Source organism: Pteropus alecto, unplaced genomic scaffold (genome assembly GCF_000325575.1).
Source record: "Pteropus alecto unplaced genomic scaffold, ASM32557v1 scaffold276, whole genome shotgun sequence".
Lineage (NCBI taxonomy): Eukaryota > Metazoa > Chordata > Mammalia > Chiroptera > Pteropodidae > Pteropus > Pteropus alecto.
The window spans coordinates 5,369,719-5,385,070 of record NW_006438074.1 but is presented as its reverse complement, the minus strand read 5'-3'; the positions used below and the strand labels follow the sequence as shown (position 1 = coordinate 5,385,070).

The 15,352-nt window shown below is 41.7% G+C and overlaps 1 protein-coding gene across 1 annotated transcript; it reads right to left on the bottom strand.

The window, feature by feature from the left end:
- Positions 1-5,749: 5,749 nt before the first annotated feature.
- Positions 5,750-14,719, bottom strand: RDH12 (retinol dehydrogenase 12). The gene is made up of 7 exons (XM_015591936.2): positions 14,415-14,719; positions 12,903-13,021; positions 12,256-12,411; positions 11,472-11,576; positions 10,454-10,663; positions 8,974-9,163; positions 5,750-6,595 (listed from the first exon to the last, which is right to left on the bottom strand). The coding sequence occupies exons 1-7, from the start codon at positions 14,480-14,482 to the stop codon at positions 6,493-6,495; spliced, it is 951 nt and encodes a 316-aa protein (XP_015447422.1). The 5' UTR covers positions 14,483-14,719; the 3' UTR covers positions 5,750-6,492.
- Between the last annotated feature and the right edge of the window lie 633 nt (positions 14,720-15,352).

The following is a 15,352-nucleotide window of genomic DNA, read 5'->3' as shown; positions in this document are numbered from 1 at the left end:
GTCAAAGGGAGTGTCTAAGGGAGTGTCAAAGGGAGTGTCAAAGGAAGTGTCAATTGTACCTGGATCTTCAGGATGTTACTTTTATGTTATTTGGGGATACACAAAGGAACAGATTGTGTTTAAAAGAAGGATAAGAAATAAACTCGGAGAGACAGTTGTGAGATCTGTTCTCCCTCCTGCACCCTGTCTGTCTTCTCTTTTTTCTCAGTCCCCGCTCCCCCATTCAGGTACCCGGTTTGACTTGGTCGGCTGGCTTCCGACACCTAGGCGTTGACATTTTATTTCTTTTAAAGTACAGTTAGGGATGAGGACACTGCAATAGGCTAATCAGTCACAGACAGTGACAGTGGCAGCCAACAGTGTCTGCTGAAATTAATTTTTAGTTTCAAAGTAAAATGTGAAAATATTCTGCTTTTTAAAAAATTGAAATATTATTTCTCATCAATCCTTCCCAAAGGCAACATCTCTTATGTGTTCTATGTATATAGCTTTAGATCTTTTTTCTATGTTTTTCTATATTATATATTAACCCATTGAAAATAAATGGTATCATGTTATATGTATATAACTTTTAAATATAAATCTTATCACCTACACACATTCATCATTCTGCATGTCAACACTTTATCCAACAATACATGTGCATATATATGTGTGTGTATAATTACTTTTTAAATATAATTATTGGGGGGGGTGTAATTACTCCAAAAGCAAGTTTACTTCTCCATTGTATGATTATACCAAAATTATTTATTTTCCACCATGGATGGACTTTTAGGTTATTTCTAATTTATTCCTAGTGCAAGCAATGCCTCTTTATACACATATGCTAATGTCATTGCAGATATTAAGCAGCAGAATTGCTTGGTAGAATTGGCTTCACTCTTTATTCTATTCATACTAGCAGTATATAAAAATATCTATTTTCTAAACTTTCGCCAACATTTACTAAGTGCTCTAATTTTTGACCATCTGCTCATTGAAAAATGACATCATGGCAGCTTTTAATTTGCAGTTCCCTGATCACTACTACGGTATATTAGCCATTTTTATTTCTTCTGCTAATCTCCTGTTTATATCTTTCGCTAACTACTCTGTTGAGTACTATGTCTTGTTCTAATTGAGAAGTAAAAGTTCTTTATATAATATGGGTACCACTCTTGTCTGGTATATGTATCACTGCAGCGGATGCTGTGGGATGCCAACCAGATTTCCCCAGATGCTGACAGCTCTCAGCTGAGCTTCTCCAGAACTTGACCTCACTGAAAAGAGCCACTTTACCCAGGTCATGTCCCCTCCCTGGAAGCTACCCACATCCAGTGATTCGTCAATGTGGGATACAAAAACCAACCTCCTTTCTTCATTTCAAGACAGCTCAATTCCAGAGCTCCCTGAGAGATCAGGATCCCCCAAGCTTTTGTTGCGCCACATCGCGGTTCCACGCGCTCTTCGCTCAATCCCACTTCCATTTCTCCCCCATAGTATTGATCCCAAGGGTACTTTTGACAAATTTCTTGTGTGCAAGTGTCCATCTCAAAGTCTATTTCCCAGGACACCTGACCTGAATTATATGGTCACCAATATCACTTAACTTTCAGCTTTCTTTTTGGTGTTTTTAGATGTACCCCTCTTTCCTTATATACTTTTTACTTTTCATGTCTTAAAAAGGCCTTCCCTCTTCTAAGGGCTTAAAGATATTCTATATTTTCTTCTAATACTTTGACAATTTTTTATGCTTTTTAATCTGTCTAGTATTCATTTTTACGACTAGTGTGAGATAGCTATTTGCCTAACACCATTCAGTGAATAGTTGTTATTCTCACTGATTTGAAACACTACCTCTACAGCCATCACATCCTTACATGACTCTTCCTCTCTTATCATAGCTGAATGCTTCATAGTGAGCATCTAACTCAAGCCGAACCTGGGGTTCTTTAAATACGACAAATAAAAAATAGCCACAGTGTCTCTTCAATAGTAGAAACCACGAGGTGTGAAGCTGGAGAGTTTTCAACGGCGAGGTTTCTTGCCACTTGCTCTGAAGTGAAGTTTGCAACTGGAGAAAGGCAAATATTATAGGGAGGGGACCATAGCGATACTTGATGCATGAATTCTAGTTATTTCTGAGTTATATCCATGCTCTTTCCCACTTTTCAGTTTCAACTCTTCCTTGAATTTACGAGCAAAATATTTTATGGTTTTGGTCTAATCATGCTCAAAGTGGATGTCTGTTTCATAACTAAAAGAGACCAAAGACCTAAGGTAGATCCTCCAGGACGTGGAGGCATAGCAACACAGAATACAGAGTTGAGTGGGACAAAGTCAGGCGCCAGCCAAGGTAATCTGTAGCAGTGGGTCATCACTGAGGTAGTCTGTGTGCTGGAACTGTTTGCTTCTTGACTTTTATATGTCTCTTAGGTTTTCTTTTCCTTTAGTTTCCCAATTTTATTTCTAAGAAATTTAGGCCAGTCTCAGTCCAGCCGAAGGGAAGGATTTTCCTCACCCAGCCCAGGCTAGTTAAGGGTCCCAGAAGCCAGGAATAGTGAAGGCAGCTAGAGAAACACCTAGGAGCAGAGAAGTCTAGGATGATTGTAATCCCTGAGCCCTTCTCATCTAGGATCTTGCATCCTGTATCCTAAGGGGCACTCTGCCAGGCAGGAAGCCATATCCATAGTGCAAATAGACTGAAAGAAAAATGGCGTCAGTGGTAATGGGGAGAATATAAGGAGCAGAGATGGAAAGGTTGAATGGTGAGGTGACTTAGCCATCAGATTCCCAGCATCGTTTATGCTGAGTCAAGGGCTTTCTTTCCCTTACTTGTCTGTGAACTTGGGGCAAGTCTCTTCTGGAAACATGACAAGAGGCCAAGGCTGGCACTTGTTCCTGGCCCAGGCTGAACAGACTAGATAATATCTTTAGCACTGGATAGGAAGCTATACAGAGACAAGATGAAGCCTGAGTACCAGATGACTCTGAAATAGTGCTGAGGGAGGCTGTCTCATGGGAGCACCTGAATGCCATGAGAAGTGACAGAGTCTGGAATCCAAATAAGGAGAACCACTGTTGTTTAATACTCTGAAAATACTAACAACATATAAAATTAATACCTACATTTTTTTTTTCATTCTTTACCACTCAGCTTTCGCATATTTGTTTTCATTGTTGTTTGGTGTAAATGCATTCGACAATTTGGGATAAAATAGAAAACTTCAGATTTATAATATTTTTTCTGGCCAAATAATATTCAGACTTCTTTAAATGAGGTTAGCAGTTATGGTTATGAATAAGCACTCCAAATGTGTACTCCTTTGATCTGGCTGAGCTGTGCCACTTGCCAAGGAGGGCAGAAAATGACACATATTCCAAGTGGAGTTGTTCTTCAGGAAGGAAGGGGATCTATGGTGTGAAAGTTATGATTAGGGAAGTAGAAATGGGGCAATCTGTGTTTTCCAGAGACCTAGGTTAGATGATAAGGCAGGGAATGGCCCCCTGCCTAAAACTCAAGGGAAAGGATTTCTCCACTAAACGCCATGACCTTAAAGTCAGCCCTTAGCCCCAGGCTTTAAACTAGACCCAACAGCTTATGAGGCACCAGGTCCCAAGAGTGAACAAATTGGTTGCTTCCCCAGTATTACCACACCCCCAAGACCCCTTTGCTGTTAAGAATGCAGTTCTAGAGTCATGGCAAAGCTTCTTCTCTGCCTCATCGGTAAAATGCAGATAACAATAGTACCTATCCTTGAGGTTTCTTGTGAGGTTGGCTAATCCTAATTAACATAAGTGCTTTATGTTAGCTACTATTCTTCCCCAGTGGGATAGAATATAGCCCATCCCTAGCCATAGTGATTGGTTCAGGAGGGAGCCTAGTATTCATTCAGGCCAGTGAGGCACAAGGAAATTTGCTGGGGGCTTCGTAAAAAGAAAAGCTTCCACTTTTTTTGGAACCATTTCTCTTTTCCTGATTTGAACACACCAGCAGTAAAAAGACATTCATGAGACAACCAAGGAAATTTGAACTTCAAGTATTAAATGGTATTCAAGAATTATTAATGTTGTTAGGAGTTACATGTCAACCCAAGAAACGTCCAAACCTGTAGAGAATTTTTATGAGTTTATTTGAGCCAAACTGATGACAGTTCCCGGCAAGTGAAATCCCAATGGATTGAGAAAATGCTCCAGAGAATGGCAGTTTTGCAGCTTATTTTATATGTTAGACTCAAAAGAGGAGACGTAAGGAGGGTTCCATGAAATCAACTGGTGGTAGATTAAGGAAGCGGGAGAAAGCAAAGTGAGGAAATCTCTAGGATTGGATAAAAGGCAAAACAGAGAAACATGTAGCTTTTAAACTGGTGGATACAATAAGATAATTTAATAATTAACATTTACAGCACATAGAGATGGTATGCGGGGAACAAGATAACAATGAGGGGTTCTGTGGTCTCCTGCTCTGATTGTGGTGTGCTCTGGTGCCAGAGGTTGTGCCTACGAGGGGGTTTGGAAAAGAAAATTACTCTGATATTTCAAAGGTATGTTATCCTAGATGCATAAGAACAGTGGACAGAGCTCCCTTAAGGTAAAGATTAACCTTTGCTAGAGGAAGCTATAGGCCTGGGATGTGACTACCCACCATAACCTGCCCAGTTAGAAATTTGTGATCAGACCATCCAATGTGGTTACTGTTGGTGCCTGAGTTTGTCAGGCCTGCCATGTGGTCCCCTGAGTTTGTCAGATTTATTGCAAAGCTATCTTTTTGTTCACATATAGTATTATGGTTTTATTTTAAAAAAAGAAAAGAAAAGAAAAGAAAAGAAGGAAGGAAGGAAGGAAGGAAGGAAGGAAGGAAGGAAGGAAGGAAGGAAGGAAGAAAAAGAAAAGAAAGAAAATGTTCTTATTTAGATATACACATTACAGTATTTGTGGGTGAATGTGTGATGTCTGGAATGTGTTTTCAAAAAAGAGAGAAAGACTATATATCTGTTTATACACAAACAAAGCAAATAAGAGTGTAAGGAAAAGTAATTAAATAATAAGCTAAAAAAATGCTATGGGGAAAATATAGATGAAACAAAACTGACAGAACATTAGTGTTGAAGCTGGATGACAAGCAGGTACATGGGGATTCATGATACTATTTTGCTCTACTTTTGTCTATTTGAAAACTTTCATAATAAAAAGTTGGGGTTTTTTTAAGTCCACTTGCTATGGAAGGGCAGAAAGGTGACCTTTGGATGCTGTAGAACTGGAACCAGTAACATGACTTCTTGGGTCAATTGGCTAACAGATTAGGCACATCTCCCTGCCTCTTCTTGGTGGCCTTCAACAGTTGAGGCAAGAAGCAGGTCACCCAGGGCTACAGCGCAGGATAGCAGGGAGGCCAGAAGAGAGAAGAGCTACAATTTCAGGTAGAGGGTTATCAGGGTTTAGTTTTTCTGCATCTGTGTATCAAATTAAATGAATTGCCATACTACCTCTGGCCTTCAGCTATAGTGGAGCTCAGCATCTGTGTAATTGAAGTCATTCCTATCCTTTCTTAAATAATACAATGTGAGACCTGGAAGAAACTTGAGAAAATACGCAACTGAAACATCTTATTTTGCACCATGTTCAAAATGCATTAATTATAAGATGAGATATTATAAAAAAGTTATAGGTGATGGGTGGGGTGAGATACTATTCACTAAAACAGAAGGCTGGCTTCCCACTTTGTTCCATTTCTCTCTTGCTACACTAAAAAAAATAAATAAGGCAGTGAGATGTAAATGCAGTCTTTATTTCCTCTAAAAATTGAAGTGAAGGGAACTCGAGGACAAAAGCCATCTACATGATTGAAAATGGGAAGGTCTAAACTTATACATTGTTGTATGTCAACTATATCTCAGTAAAGCTAAAAAACAATTTCTTTTAATTTTTAAAAAAGAACTGAAAACAGAAAATGAGAAAGTCCAGCTTCATGCAATGGCTCCAGGGTGCTCAGGGAAAAGAATCAAAGTTGGTGAAGGTTAAGCCAAGATGTTCCTGAGCTGGTCTAGATTCCAGAGTTGTGACTCGTATTTCAAAGAGGAAAGCGATCGATCAAGAGTTTGAGTCTATAGTCCCTAGAATAGGTAATGCTGATGCTCTTGTCGCCTCAGCTGAGAATGCTGGCTGATGTTTCTGGTACTGGTGAGGAAATTGACCTAATTTTCCAGGCTCTTTGGCCATCTTCATGCCCATGCTGGCATTTGCCTACTCCTCTTGCCCTGAGAGGGTAGCTGAATCTGCAAGTCTCAGAGAAGACTGTTCTGTTGGTGTGACTATCTCATGCCATGAACCAGCCTCACAAAGAGGGTTGGGTATATAAAGATTTCCAGAAGGGTCAGGAGAATTGGAGCAGAGCAGGATTCACAACAGCAGCCAGCCGGCAGGACAATCCTTCAAGGTTAGCCTTCTCCTTGGTCCCCTTTCATTATGGTGTGGATTGTACCTGATAAATATATGACTCTTCTATCAGCTCTATTTCCACTGGATTCCTAGAAGCTCACAGCTGACATTCCATAGACGCTCAGCCGTTTTGTTATTTCGGGCCTTTGGAGACATCCAGGCCCTCTTGCAGTCTCTAAAGGGCAGAGAAAACGTGAACATCTAGAAGTGGAAATTGACAGTCTGGAAAAGTTCATGGCCTCTTAGAATCTATTTCTAAATGTATAAAATATACTGGATGAAAATAAACTAATTATATTGAAGTACAGTTTTTAAATGTTGTAAAAATAAATCTGTGATATAGTAATACATAGGCCTCTTTATTAATGTATTCTATAACAAGAGCTAGCACTGGGTCTGATAACCACCAGATTTCATAGTCGTGGTGAGCAGAAGTGATATCCTGAAAAATCTGCAACAACTGCAATACGACATGAAAATATATGTAGTTTTATTGGTGACAAAATCACAAGTATCACTACTAATCCTGCAGTACATAGCTTACATTCATAATTGAAGGAAATGCCAAATTTCAGATGGAGGTCAGTGAAATTAAAGATGAAATTATCTTCCTATCCAGATTTACAGACTCCTTGAATTCTTTCCACAGACCCACTTGTGCCCTATGAACCCCAGACGAAGCACCCATTTTGTTTTGGGAGAGTAGAAGATGGGCTAGAAGGATGAGAAGACAGGGCAGAACACAGTGCTCATGGTGTTATTTTCAAACAGTATTTATTTTCTAATTATAAAAGTCCTGTGTAATACTTGGAAAATGCAGTACTGATAAAAATGAAAAGCTTATTCTTCAGTTATTTTTCCTTTACTCTTATTTGCTGTGTTTGTATATAAATAGATATACAGTCTTTCTTATATATAACACTAGGATCATACTGTATCTAGTTCACAGAGGATATCTCTCTTGTTAAAACATATATTTTAATTGTGCAAGTAATACATATATAATCCTAATTTTTTTTTTTTTTTAATAATAAATACCTGGAGTAAAAGGTCACAATCCTTCACACTCCCTCTGATGCTTCCTCAAACTCCTTGGAAGTAACCACTACTACAGTTTGCTGTGTACCCCTCCAAATTGTTTTCTAGGTATTTACAATGAATAATTATATAGTTCTGTATTGCAGTATTTTCTCACAATAATGTATCGCCAACATTTTCCCGTCAAATATTACTTGAAAATATTTTATTTAGTGACCGTATAGTATTTTATCACATATTTAAGGCAGTGATGTTAAATGCCCAGATTCTAGGGTACCATCGTCTAATAGAAATATGACGTGAAACACAGATGTGAGCCACAGATGTTATTTTAAATTTTCTGGTAAAATTTGTAAAGTATATTATAAAAAGTAAAAGGAAATGAGTGAAATTAATTTTAGCAATACATTTTATTTAACCCAATGTAGCCAAATCATTTCAGCATGTAATCACTATAAAAAATTATTAATGAGATATTTCACATTTCTATTTTCATAGATATCTTCAAAATCTGGTGCACATTTTACACTTACGGTACATCTTAATTTGGACTAGCCATATTTCAAATGCTCAATAGCCACATATGCCTAGTGGCAACCGTACTCAACAGCACAGCTCTAGAGTCAGACTGCCTGGTTTAAAACCTAGGTCTACTAGTTACAAGTCATATGACCTTGAGCAAGTTAATTATTCTGTGCCTCAGCTCCCTCATCTGTAAAATGGATATTTTTTTTTACCTCTTACAATTGTGATTATTATATGAATTAATACATGTAAAACACCTAGAAGAGTGTCCAACACTTTGTAAAAGCTCAAACAACATTAGCTATTATCATTTATCCATTCCCGTATTGTTGGACACTAAGGTTATTTCCAATGCTTCACTTAATAAATGGTGCTCTGATAAACAGCCTTGAACAAAGTGGGACAGAAGAGCAGACTGGGCTGGATCAAGTCATAGAATAAGAAGGAGATTTAATCCTGGGCTTCCCTTTATTCCAAAACTCTGCTTGCACATTGAGTTTGTGATAAGACTCAACCCTGAAATGTCTATTTCTATATTCTAACAGTGCCAATCTTGGCAACATTGGAAGATGAAGTTCACACTGGGGAGAGGTGACTTTGCCCTAGTGCTCTGTGTTAGTCCCAGTCCAAACCATAAGTGGTATTAAAGAATTTATGAAAAAAAATCAGCCAAAAGCTTCAAGAAGGCAGGCTAATGTTCTTCACAAGGCATAACCAATAGGGACAGTCTTCTCTAACAGCTCTCAGAAAGCTACAAAGTTTCTTGGGAACATGGCACACAGGTATAAAAGAGAGCCATAAAAATATCTCTTTCCAAGTTTTTAATGTAAGTTCCCTTGGAAAAATAATAGCATTTGGTTTGCAGGCCCAACCCAAACCTGGATTCCACTATCAGGCACAAACTCAGCCACCTGGGGTGCCAAGTCCAGGGAGCCCTGTGCCTCACCAGGCACACAGGTGGTGGAGAGAACCTGCACTGCCTCCACGTACCTGAAGTAGTTGCCACTCAGGGGCTCCAGGCCCTCAGCCAGGGTGCAGTACAGGGTGGTCTGCGCCCCCTCCCATGCCGACTTGATGAAGGGGGAGAAGAGCCACCAGATCATGCACATCAGGAAGGAGTTCCGGGTCAGTTCAGAGTGGACAGCGCCTGGGTGTACTGCGTAGGTGGTGACGCCAGTGCCTAAGACAAAGCCCAGTTAGACCAGGGACATACTCTGAGCCCACTGACACAGCTCACCTCCTGCCATAAAATGCACAAGTGAGAAGAAAAGACTCAAGAAGCAAAATCCCAGGGTTCAGAAAGTGCTGCTGCTAGCCAGGGAGAACCTGACTAGTAATTGATCTCTTCCAGAAAGACCTATAGTCTTCTCAGCCTTCTGTGCTCCAAAAGGAGTGCTTCCTTAGCTGAAGGTCCTCCTATTTCAATGTCACCTTTCTCTGTGGCTTTAGTATTAATCATAGAAACAAACACATGTACCAGTTGTACTACCAGTAGCAGTAATAATATCGATTATGGACAATGGTATCTTCGGAATTTCTATAGGAGGGCCTTAGGGGAAGCCATCTGGTTGAAAGATAGGAAGCTAATGTTTTGAGCTGCATTTGCCAGGTAAGCACATTCTATGAGGTGTAGATTGAGGGGTGTCGATGGAAATGATGGGGGTTAACATGCCCCCAAAACATCCCTGGTGCCTCTACTATTTTGAGTACTTACTATGTGAAATGGCTGTGCTACATGCTTTACATGCATTATCTCATTTGATTCTCAGGGCTCGCTGGGCTTTTGAGGTAAGTAATATTAAGATACACATTTACAGCTGAGGAAACAGTTCTCATTACAGAGGGGATAAGTAAATTGCCAATGGTCATACCCAAGCAGGCTGCAGGGCCAAGGTCTGAACTCTGATGTAAAGAGTATGAATTCTGGAGATAAGACTGTCTGGGTTTCAATCCTGGAAACTTGCTTAGTCAAGTTTCTTAATATATCTGTGCCTATCTCTTCATCTGTAGAACAGGGGAAAACAACAGCACCTACCTCATAGGAATGTTGTATTAAATGAGTTAAGACATGTATAGTAAATGGCACACACAAAACTCTGTTATTACTTTATTATTATTATTTCTTTTAATGATTACTTTTCTACCTTCTGTGTTTTGATAGTAAATACCATTGTTCCCAAACTCTGCAAGAGGTTGTTGTGAAAAATCAAATCAGATAATAGATATGAAATAAGCTGTGACATAAATGTAAGGTAACCTTATAGGTTCCTATCCCCTATTCAATTTTAAGCTTCCTGAGAGCAAAGATTCTGTTATTATTCTGCTCATAACTTCATTCTCCTTAGTGCACAGAGATACTGTTGTAATGTACACGTTTGACATCCTGACTACAGAAGTTTCTGTGAACCTCTAATTTGAACTAAAGACTCTGCTTTTGCTATCTTAACCTTGGCCCTTTCTCCAGACTTACCTTGGAGCCTCTTGGCCAGCTCACGAGTAAAAAGCACATTGGCCAACTTGCTGTGGCAATAAGCAAAACATGAATTGTAGTTCTTCTCAGCCTGGAGGTCATGGAAGTGAATCTTGCCAACATGGTGGAGCACCGATGACACGTTCACCACCCGTGCAGGAGCAGACTCCTTCATCCGCTCCAGGAGCAAGTGGGTGAGAAGGAAGTGGCCTGCAAGAAGAGCCGGCAAGAATATTGAAGAGTGGAGCGGCTGCCCAGGCTCAGGATGTGGAACCTGATGACAGGACTTCAGCCTTATCTCACTCTCTTCTGGGCGTGAACAAATTTTGATGTAACTCAGTGCTAGTGGCCAGTCAGTCTCAATTAGTGGATTTCTTAAGGCAAGGGCAAGAGCTAAACTATAAGTAAGACAATATAGACTTAGTCTGTACTTGTTTGTATGTCTGCCTTTGCCCCAGTCAGGAGAAATGCCACCTGCTGGCTTCCGACCCTGCTCTGGTCATGATCACATAACTGGGTCCAGGTACACTCAAATAACATTTTCCTAGGATCAGAGAACATGTTCCATGGTCTCCTCGCTAGAGCCATCACCTTGAACTCTGACCCCCAGCCTCGCTCATTCCTCAAGTCCTCAAGTTTTGCCTCCTCCATGGACCAACCTTTGGCTTGCTTGGCCCTCAGTTATAGATGTGATCCTCCTCCAACCAAACACAGACTCCTGCACCCCCGACGTCTGGCCCTGATTGGCAAACCTTGTGCTACCACAGCCCCATCCAAGAATGGCATTCTTCTTCCTTGTATCTCCAAAGTTTTTGGGTTTATTCGTGGTATGGGTAAGAAGATCTCATTTTTTTGGACTGGTCAGGAAAGGAGTGAACAAAATATGAATATGTCCAGTCCACTGGAACCGTGGGCTCTACGAGGACCACTACAGATTCTCGACACTGGCATAAGGTCATCTCCCTACAGAGGACAAAGTGGGGTCAGCCTCGCTTTTCAGTCACTCTAAGATACTTACCCAGGTGGTTGACTCCTATGTGGGCTTCAAAACCATCAGCTGTCTTAGAATATGGGCACATCATCACTCCTGCATTGTTGATCAGAATATGGAGCTGCTTTTCCTCTGTAGCACAACCATTGAGACCCTGTGGTTAGCATGGAGTCCACTAGCTGCCTGTCATAGTCCTGAGTACTTGCTCTTTGCCTTTGGATCTATCTTAGTGATATTCAACAACCACTGTCTCTTGGGTTTCTCACTTTAGTTACTGATATCTTCCTGGACACCATTCATTTATTCATCCATTCATTCAGCAAACATAATGAGTACTGACTCTGGGGCAGGCCTACTCTGCTGGGCACTGGGCATACAGTGGTAGAACAAGACAGACATGGTCCCTGTCCCTCATGGATTTCATAGTTGTTAGTAAAAGCTGGTCTTTTTCCATGATGCAGAACAATTATGGCAGCAGCACAATCTCGCTTGGCACCTGTAGCCACAGAAGGTTGATTCTCAGGATGAAAGAGAGCGGCATCAGGGCCAATTCTTGATGTCAAGGGGCAAGTCCACACAGGCAGGTGACACTTCTAACATTCCCATTGCTGAAGCAAAGAGATGATAAGGATCCCGCCCAATTTGTTCACCCACCATCCCCGTGCCAATTCCCTGCCCTGCTGATTAATGTGGCAGAACCTGTCCAGCGAGATCAGTGATGGTTCCGATGTAAGGGTTAGAGATAGTCCAGGGTAGAGCAGCTCTCCCACACCCAGCTTCCTGCTTTTCTAGCTACTCACTGGGGTCTTACCTGCCAGAAAGCCCTCAGCAAAGGCTCGAATGGATTTGGTATCAGATAGGTCCAGTTTCCGCACCAGCACCTGGGAGTTCTTCGTATCAGCTCGGATTTCACTGGCGGCAGACTCCCCCTTCTGTGTATCTCGGCAAGCGATGTATACTCGAGCTCCTGGGGCCAAAACAAAGAGAGGGCAATGTGTTCAGACTCTAGGCTGAAGAAGAGTTACAGTGAGTTTGGGACTGGTGGACAGAGCATTCTAAAGCCAGCTCTAAGGCAATGAGAGGCTATCTTGCCACTTCAGTATTCTCGCTGCTTACTGATCAGCTTAACTCCAGGCTAGAAACCCTGATTTTTATACGCTGATATTTAATGTTGCTTAGTATCTCCTTTTAGAACAATGGACTTGACCAATCCTATACACAGATATCATTGTTTTCCATACTTTATATAACAGGAAGGGAGCAGGGAGGAAAGGGCACATAGCAGGTTTGTGTAAGGGCACATAGCAGGTTGGTGTCACAGCTTAACTTGAACCGAGGTTCCTTGAATTCCTGGCCAGATCCTCCCAGTCCAGGAGGAAAGACAAGGAAATGTGGGCAGAGCCACAGTGAGAAAGGCAAGAGGTGCCACCCTGTAGACATGGAAGTGGAAGGACTTGCCTCTGCGAGCGAGCTCCCTGGCCGTCTCCTTGCCGATGCCTGTGTTGGAGCCGGTGATCACCACTACCTTACCAGGAAGCTGCACATTTGTCCTACAAACCCCACCAGCGAAGAACTTTCTATAGGCAAGGGAAACAAAAGTATTCATGCACCATCCTTCCCAATCTCAGACTGAGATACATTAAATCCATCTGGCCTCAAAGGGATTTCTTTCTTTTGTTGTCAGGAGACCTAAAGAAGTTAATCTTCTGGATGTTTTCCCAGTGAGCAAGGGAGTCTCCTGCCATCAGCTCAAGTTGTAGGGTCACATGTCCAGAAGGTATAAATGGTCACCTGGGCAAACAGAATAAGTGCTTTTGAGCCAGGGCCAATGGAGACCTTCCTTATTAGATAACAAACATAACAAAGCTCTTATCTCTAGAGATTCCCAGAGGTCAGCTTCCTCCTCTGACCTGCATTAAAACATATGGGCAAAGAGCATCAGTGGAATCAGTGGTCCTGAGCCCTAGGTCTTCAATAAGCATCACCGGTGAGTAACTGATGAACAGCACCTCGAGGGGTCCCACAGACAAATACTGCCCTTGGGCTCCCTTTCTAGTTTTAGAGAGCCAGCATCTTCAGAAGCTTTCTGCCATCATACTAGAGATTTCATTCTAAGCCTTCAGTGCACAGAGAGAAAATCTCCCTAGCTCACACTTCTGTGTGAGCAGAGAATATCCTTTTACATAAGTTGACTTGACAAGTTCTAGAAAGAAGATGGGAGAGGGAACAGGTGATTTCCTAAGCATCGTTCGACTGCTAGGCATTAGGTTAGGCACTTTCCTTAGGGAATTTATTTTAACCCTCTCGACCTCAGTGAAGAAAACTGAGGCTCGAAGAAGTCCAAGTCGCTTGCTAATGGCGGCAAAACTGAAATGTGAACTCAGGTTTCTATGCAGGACCTAGAGCAACACTCTGTCCCTGATATGTCCATATAACCTTCATCATCAGCAATTTTAAAATTCTCTACTCAGAACATGCATCTCTTTAACACCTCCAGAAATCCCACAGCAAAAGAGCCATTCCAAAACATTAGTTGAAGGAAGAGAGTTTGTTTCCTTCCCCAAACGCCTAGTACTTAACAATGAGTTAGTTCCAAGGCAGTAACCACCCATAGTAACCAGCAGGGCCACCCTGACTAGAAACAGTGAAGGAAGAACTTCAGAGGAACCCAAGGGAATAGACTGAAAGAGCGAGGACTCCCATCTAAGTTGTCTGTCAAGCTACTTAGCAGAGTCATCCACTTAGCCCTCTACTAGCAGCCTCTCAGCCCCAGGTGCTTCCTTATCATTTTCTACCATGGTATCCATAATCACTTCCTTCCTTCCTGCTTTTTCTGCCCTGACTTTCTCTCCCTCGGCTCCCATCCCTTTCTCTCCTTTTAGCAGCTGAGAATTCATCTACTTACAAGCTCCGTGGTTCTCACTTCAGGGTTTTGTAAAATGTTGAACGAGTTACTGAATTAAAACAAACCTGATGTATGGAGCTATCATGTACAGGAAAGAAAGGAAAGAGATGAGCAGTCCCAAGATAACCAGCATGTTTTCAACTTCTGTAGTTGCTGATTCTTTGGCAAAAGCAACTTTTTGACTCCAACTCTGGCTCAAGTTCCTGGTCTGGCTCCTTGCTGCTCCTTGCTGCTCCTTGCTGCTCCTTGCTGCTCCTTGCAGCTCCTTGCTGCTCCTTGCTGCTTCTCCCTCCTCCAGCTCCTCTCACGCTCTCAACAGCAGCCTGTCTCTAAATGTAGCCCAGAATCCTATTTAAATCTGAGAGCTGTCAGAGCATAGCCTGCTGGGAGATGTAGTCCTAGAGAAGGACAACCGAGGAAGGAGTAGAACTTCACGCTAACAAGCAAAGAAAATGAGGGGAAATGGAGCAACTGCTCCCTAGCTCTCCCACTCTCAATTATTTCTCGTATCTATGGAATGTGTTCTCCCAAACCACCCCCACCTCTATTCCTGCAAGATAGGATATTTTTAACTTTAGCAACAGACTCCATGATACTTGAAATACAAATGTGATTAAAATAGGAAGACAAGGAAGAAACCCCCAGAAGAGTGGTGAGAGAAGTCAGGACAGTGGTTTCCCTTGGTGGGAAAGGGGTAAAGATTAAGGGGATGCATATTTGGAACTCCTGGGACGGGGGTGGGAGGGCAGGCAGGGAGCTGATAATGTCCTGTTCTTTGACGTGGGTGCTGGTTACGCTACTAACTTTGTGAAAATTTATTGAGTCATACACTTGATTTGTGCACTTTTCTGTTTTATGTTATACTTCGCCATGCCAAAGAAAAAATATAGTGTTTCAGTGCATGTGTTGTAGAATGGACTTCCCGGTTCAAATCCCAACTGAACTACTTACAAGCTCTGTGGCCCTGATCAAGTTACTAAACCTCTCTGTTAACTCAGTTTCC

Excerpts from the sequence above, each read along its gene's own strand:
- RDH12 (XM_015591936.2), bottom strand. The coding sequence starts at position 14,482 with ATGCTGGTTATCTTGGGACTGCTCATCTCTTTCCTTTCTTTCCTGTAC. Across the intron at positions 13,022-14,414 it reads ATGATAGCTCCATACATCAG|AAAGTTCTTCGCTGGTGGGG; the intron begins GTTTGTTTTAAT and ends CCTTGCCTATAG. Across the intron at positions 10,664-11,471 it reads CATAGGAGTCAACCACCTGG|GCCACTTCCTTCTCACCCAC; the intron begins GTAAGTATCTTA and ends CTCTTCTTGCAG.